At 39.6% G+C, this 7458-nt stretch overlaps 1 protein-coding gene across 1 annotated transcript in view; it reads right to left on the reverse strand.

Annotated features, from left to right (window-relative positions):
- Positions 1 to 7458, reverse strand: part of SRGAP1 (SLIT-ROBO Rho GTPase activating protein 1) — a 317403-nt gene that overhangs the window by 56828 nt on the left and 253117 nt on the right. Inside the window, exon 12 of the mRNA XM_017872537.1 lies at positions 2889 to 2916. Within this exon, the coding sequence (XP_017728026.1) occupies positions 2889 to 2916 (28 nt within the window). The remainder of the gene's footprint in view (positions 1 to 2888; positions 2917 to 7458) is intronic.

The following is a 7458-nucleotide window of genomic DNA, read 5'->3' on the forward strand; positions in this document are numbered from 1 at the left end:
TCTGGTTCATATACCAGATCCCAAGAAGTTACATGGAAGCCTCACTAGCTTCCTAGGACACTATCATGTATGGAAACAAACCTACTGGTACAGCCTTTCATAGCTAAATTCTAAGACCCTCCCAGTAGATGGGCTCATATGATGAATGGGGTGCACAGCACCTGAAGTCCCACAGTGCTGGCGAGGTTAAAAGGAGCCTTCGCAAGTGTCTAGGAGGGAATATGGAAACTTCTACCAGGCAACCTATCATTTCCTGCCATGGATGCAATTTCTGAGATCTCTTTTGTACACTGAATTCTGGCCATTCATGGAGGAAAGAATCTGATAGGTGTAAAAAGAACAAAACAACCAACCACCAAAGGGTTTAACCCTACATACTTGATTTCATCCACTCCTTTTACTATTTTAAAAGTGTTTTAAAATGTGGATTTCATTTTTTATTCAGGTATGGTGAGGCCAAGGATCAGGAGACAACTACCACTGAAAAGATAGTTTGTTACTCACAGTTCCCAAGAGTTGGGGACATGCCCCACCACCAGGGAAGCCACAGAAGGAAGCACCAGGGTTGGTCAGGAGGCAGAAGGCACAAAGGAAAATGTGGGCAAGAGTCTTTATTGTGGTTCCCACTGGAGGGAATGGGAGAAGCTGGGCAAGCAGGTTTAGAATAGGCTACTTGGAATGATTCCAGTGGGCTTTGGGGCATAGGGACTATCCCTAAATTGTCCCATACCTGGCCTTGGGGTGATTAGGGAAGAGGAAGAGTGGCCCTGAGTGTCAGAACCATGAAGGAGGTGGTTGGAGGTAGGTCCTCTGGATCACCTGACTTGCATACAAAAGGCACACTTGCAAGCCAGTTCTTACTAATGCTAGGAATTGGCTAATCCTGGGAGGGGCAGTACTTCTGGAAACAGCAAGGCCCCAAGATACCAAAGCATGAAACTAGAAAATGTGGTTATTACAATAAGGTCCAAGAGAGCTTCACATCTGGTGATATCTGGAGAAGCTGACAAAGCTAAGGAGATTAGAATTGTGTTTGGTCACTGATTCATGGAGCAAGCCAATCTTGTAGACGGAGCCAAAAACCTCCAATGCCCTGAATCATTGTCCCCGCATGACTGGGAGACGCAGGGTAATGCTGGCTAATGGAGGGATATCTTTTGAGTCTTCTATCAAAGGCCTGAAAATCACCTCTGTAGGATTCTATAGTATGGTAAACATGAACACATGCAAGTTGTGAGAGGAACTTGGAATGCAAACGAACTGCCTGAGTGCTTATCAAAGTAATTTCCATGGTGGAGGTCTGACGATTCTTGCTCTGCTACGCCCACATCAAGTGAACAGAGCCAGGGATGTTCAACATTCCAACTGCGTGACTCATTCTGATTCTGTGGCTACCACATGACTTCCTGATAATTTGGTTTCCTATAGAGGATGCCCACATGAGAGGAAGTACTGGTCAGGTTGACGTGAGTATCTAGTCTATTTGGCAATTATAGCTCGCATTGCAAATTAATATATTTCCATTTCTGCTTTTGAAAAAAATCTTTTTTTGAAGTGCCTTACATTAATTATAATTGAGAAACAACAGGTAAAATAATTGATACTGCAAGGAGATGCTACAGGTGAAAAACATCTCTATAAGCTGCATATTACCAGGTTGAGGTTACAGTCTTCTTTTCACTGACACAGTGAAGAAAACCTCAGTGTTTTTTTCTTTTGTTAGGTTTGGAAAAGTCAGGAGCTGTATCTTTCTAGTTGGTTTACCAAGAAGTATGAGAGGCTTCCTTATGAATAAGCCGCCCAGCAATAACATCATAGATCCTTGAAAGTCGACTTGCCAATTACTGCAACAGATATACCAGTGTTCTAAATGCCTCTTATTTCAAAGAGAACTCAATTTCAAAAGTGCAACATCTTGCTATGCTAATTAGATAATTTATGTCTGTTGCACAAATGGTGACATAGAAAAATAAAAGTTGCCACAAACTTTCCCCAACCCGGATCAGAATCTGCTGCCCAAATGGCTTTTCCTTCTTATAGCAGCTTCACAATCCTCCCCTGATTGAAGACAGTACGATATGGAAGTCTGTTACAAGTTACATGTTTAAAGTGAATCAAAATGGAGAATATACAGAGAGCTAAAATCTTAAAGATATTCGATGTAGCTCTAATTTTTATTTTTAGAGATGGAATCTCACTCTGTCACCCAGGCTGGAGTGTGGTAGCGCCATCTAGGCTCACTGCAACCTCCACCTCCCGGGTTCAAGTGATTTTCCTGCTTCAGCCTCCTGAGTAGCTGGGATTACAGGTGCATGCTACCATGCCCAGCTAATTATTTGGTATTTTTAGTAGAGACGGGGTTTCACCACATTGGCCAGGCTGGTCGTGAGCTCCTGACCTCAGGTGATCCACCCGCCTCATCCTCCCAAAGTGCTGGGATTACAGGCTGAGCCACTGCACCCAGCCAGCTGTAATTTTTATATGACTAAAGGAAAATAGGAACAGAAAATAATTATACTTTCTACTTATGCAGATGTACACATCATTTTTTAAAAAATTAAACTATCAAATCAAAAGTCTGGTCACACTATTTAGAAACACTTGAAGTGTTCTGGATTAGATAAACCAAGCCTGTTTAACTTAGGTTTTTGTTACTGTCTCTGCCTATTAAAGAGCTTTACAATTCCAGAGGGAAACCTTAAATAAGCCAGAACATACCTAGTCTTGTGAGAAGCCCAAACATTTCATGTTGCTATGCTTTGTCAAGCCAAAACTATCTCCCGTATTCATTAACAAAACATGTTAATTCTTTCAGCACTGAAATGGTTGCTTCTTGTTAAAGAGAAAGTGAAATATGCTATAAGTTATATGATAACATATTTTCCTACCTTGTAGTCATATATTCAGCTCTATGACCTGCAGGAAAAAAATTAAAGTAAGTAAACTCAATGGAATCAGTGGACTGTATGTGGTACTCTTTGTGTCTCCTGTCCCTTATTTTAAAATGTTGAGTTTATAATAACTTACACATTTTTATGGTAGAAAACATGAGGATAGCATATGAAGACAGACAAATAATTCAGAGTAAACATTTCATAAAATCTATACATAAAATGTAATAAATTCTATAGATTTGAGAATCATGTTTCGCTTGGCAACTTGAGGTGGTATTTTAAGAAAAGAAACAAGAATAGCTGCTTGATCATAACTGTAAGCCCACAAATGAAATACAAATAAGACACATCCAAGATTGACATGTTAGTTATTCTCTCTGTTTTGATTGACATTTGTTGGGGAGAAGGATGGGGTCAAATAGAGTTGAGAGGGTTCAATTTTCCTTAGACTAAGTTGGTGTTCTTTCTATAATATGAATCAGGGGACTGGAGAGAAGTTGTATTTTGTAATCAGAAATGACATTTGTGAATATTAAAGTACAAGGACATTAAATGATACTACATTCCACTAACTTGTAAGCTAAAAGCCTTTCACGGAGTTCTCTGTCCATTAAAACACAAACTTCTTATACATTCGGGTTTCTTGACTTGTTTTAAGCAACAGGCCTGAATTTTTGTAGTGCTCCAACAATCGGCAATAATTTCAAGTTTGCATGTGTTTATTGGTTGCTTTGTACGTTTAGTGTGGAGTGCTGGGAAGGAATGTGGGAAAGTTGAACCATTCAGTTGGTTTGTTTGCAAAATAACGATATGGTCCTGAAACAGCTTGAAAATATAGCTGGCAGGGGATGGTCACGTTGCAGCACAAATAGCTAAGCCCAGCCTATCATATCATAATGCAGTGATTCAGATTTCTGGGGCAAGGCCAACATGACAATGGTAAAGAAAGCTGGCTTGTTGGGAATGGTGAATCAACACTCCCAGGCTGCAGCAGAGTCTTCTAATCTATTATCTCCTCTTGAATAACAAATAACATAAAGGATTTGATTAATATCTACTGATTAAAAAGGGGCAAACAGTTAAAATCTGAGACTACCTTTCTTCATATAGGGCCAGGCCACAATAAAAGTGTTGGCAGAATGAGTTCATGGCCATGACTTGAAGTGGGGATGAAGGGAAGGGATGAATCTCCTCCTCCTCCTCTTCTCATTTCTACTTATTTAAGTTATAAGTCCCTTCCTTTTGCTGGCTTTCTACTTTGGAGAAGAAGAAGGTGAAGGTGTACACAGAACTTCAGAATAATTTATAGCTATTCATGAATGGGAACGAAGGTCTACTGAGAAGAAGAGGGGGCAGATGATGAGCTGACTGTGGTATGCGGTGCCTCATGGGATATCCTAATGGAAGTGTTCGGCAGGAAGCTGGCTATATAGGCTTAGAGCACAGAGAAAAGACAGGGCTGGAGATAAAGATGTGAGAGTCACTACCATTTAGGTTGTGTTGGGTCCACAGGAGCAACATAAGATTACCCAGTGTGAGGTAGTAGAATGTGCAAAGGGTTGAGGGTAGAGAAACTGTCTGGCTTGTGCTGTATTATGTTGTTATTTTGTATACTTTATGATAGCATTAAGTCTAGGTATGATGCAATATATATTAGTAACAATAAAAACAGCAATGACATCTAATATTTATCAGACACCATTATAAGCACTTTGTATTACATATATTAACTCACAATTTTCACAATGACTTTATGAGGTAGCTTCTATTATTATCCTTATTTTACAGAAAAGACTGAGCATATAGAAAAGTGACTTGCCCAAGGTCACGCTATTAGTATGGGGTGGGTGTAGCACTCAGGTCCAGGTTTGTTTTAATCCCAGTCCTGAGCTCCCAGGAACTATAACATACTAGCTCCCAAGCACTATAATGTACCACCCTTAAAAATGTTACGTCTTTTTACCTGGCAAATACGTTGAAAGATCCTAGAAGAAAGGTAGGGATTACAGCTTACAATTCTGTCTGCCTCATATGCCTAAAGCCAAATACAAAATACTGAATATTTAAATAAATTTAATAAATTCTATAAATATGTACATTATTAAATTAATACATGTCTGTAAACATAAATTTGATAACATAGGTAATCGCTTTCAAGTGATTCAATGATAACGATGCCAATGAGAATTCCTTAGAAATGAGATGTGTTGTAATTTTGAAATTCTGCCATTTTTGTTACAATATCCTAACAAATTATTCCCTAGATTTAGAAAATGATACGTAAAATGCTTAAAATTATTTTGCTCCATCCATCCATAGTTATAGTATGAGATAAAAAATTAAAAACCTATAAAAGATACATTCTGAATAATGATCCAAGAGCAAGCTTTGCAAGAACTATCATTCACAGTGTAACCACACTACCACATCCATCGTTTTTTCAGCTAATAGTCCTGAGTGTGTCTCAATTGATGAATGAGGTTTTATTTTTTAATCAGTATCATCATTAATAGATCAATAACACACAAGCTTAGAAGACTCTTCTTCCCAGAGAAATGTGAAAGCTTCCAGCAGTCTGAGGATTATATTTCAATCATTTTCTTTGGAAAGCTACTTAATTATTAAAAACAACGGACCACTCCTTCCCCCTGCCACCACCACACCCCCCAACATGCAAGCCATTTTGAAGGAAACAAATGCCCCAGGCTTAATTTGTTCTTGGTGCAAACATGTTTTTCCAGCTACTCTTAAATTTCACTTGAGAATTATGAAGTGAATTATTTTTCACACCTAAATACATTTTATCTCCTACATATAGTTAACGGGAAAACCAAAATACAGTTTGGTGGCAATTTGATATTTTAAAAAAGGAGATAAAAGACTTAAAATGTGTATAGCTCAAATGAGACACAGGCATCCTGGATTTGCTCACTAATGAATGACTGATGAGAACTCCTGGCATTACTTTCCAGTCCTTTTTCTTCCTTAAGAATACCAACTACTGCAGTGCTTTTCTAAAAAACCATAATTACTCACAATCAGCTTCCCTTTTGAAAGTATACTTGTACTCCTACTCAAAGACAGACAATGGATTGTATGAGGATAACCTATTAAATTCCTTTGTCAGAAACCTTATGCCCAGGGCAAGAAGCAATATAATAATGGAGCTCAGCTCCTAGTGTCAGATTTTCTGTTTGGCAAAATTGAACTGATATTTGCAACCCCTTAGCTCCAAATGTTGCACACAAAGAAGTCAATGTGAACATTAAGGCTCATTACTGAAAAAGAAAAAAAAATTCAGTGCCTCAGCTTTATAGATGTATATCTCATTTACTGTGGTCAATTTAACTTCTATGATTTAAAAACAAATGACATCACAAAAAGATATAATGGTGTTGCTAAGGGTTGAAGAAAATGATAATGATGAGTTTGGTTTTAACAACTCATTGCGTGTTTCCTTCTATTTCAGTAGTTTTCAAAGATTTGGAATTCTGAATTTTGACAGTGCCACTTTAAGAGCCCAATCTAGTTGCTTCACAGTGTTGTAAATCAAAGAACTTACTGGGCCATTGGCAGCCTACCAAAAAGCGAGCAGTAAGGCAGGCCAAACACATGTCTGTAGTTACAGATTCAGCTGTGGACGAGCAACTGCTAAATCTTCGGGTTAGGCTCTATTTGTTTTACTATGAAGGCAGTTTTTGCAGTGGTGAGTCTAGGATACTTCAGAGAGGCGATTTCTATATAAAAAGTCAGGGCTGTCCCCAAACATACCATTGAATCCTGTACTAGTAACCCTATTACACCAAATCTGGACTCAGATTCCTCCATAAGAGCTCACCATGGGATTACTTCACTATGGGATGGGCGCCATTAACTCTCCTGGTCTCCCTTGATGTAGCCTATTAACATGAAGAGGGCTTGCACAGAAAGCCAGCAGGCTTATAATGGTTAAGCTAAAAGGTGGGGCATGTCTCCCATGCTCAGTTTTTCTCTGGGCAAATTTGCCAGTGTCATATTCAGGCAGTGACCAGCAATTGGTGTGCCACCAAGCCTGCAAAAGGAGCAGGGCTAGGAAGCAGAGAGGTCTGCAACCAGTGGGCAGAGGCTAGTGTGCCTGCTGCTGATGGATGAAAGCCATCCAGTTTCCTCTGCAGCATAAATTGAGTCCTGTGAAGGTCTTATATACCTCAATACAGCTTGTGTCCCTGGTACACCAGAGCCCATTGAAAAAAATTCCGAGATAAAGAAATCCTGAGCTGGGCACGGTGGTCCATGCCTATAATCTCAATACTTTGGGAGGCTGAGGTGGGTGGATCCTGAGGTCAGGGGTTCGAGACCAGCCTGGCCAACATGGTGAGACCGCCCCCCATCTCTACTAAAAATACAAAATTAGTTGGGCATGGTGGCAAATGCCTGTAATCCCAGCTACTCAGGAGGCAAGGCTGGAGAATCACTTAAACCCGGGAGGTGGAGGTTGCAGTGAGCTGAGATTGTGCCATTGCACTCCAGTCTGGGTGACGAGAGCAAAACTCCATCTCAAAAAAAAAAAAAAAGTATCAGAATT

This window comes from Rhinopithecus bieti, unplaced genomic scaffold (assembly GCF_001698545.2).
Source record: "Rhinopithecus bieti isolate Rb0 unplaced genomic scaffold, ASM169854v2 scaffold_1103, whole genome shotgun sequence".
In the NCBI taxonomy this organism is placed as follows: domain Eukaryota; kingdom Metazoa; phylum Chordata; class Mammalia; order Primates; family Cercopithecidae; genus Rhinopithecus; species Rhinopithecus bieti.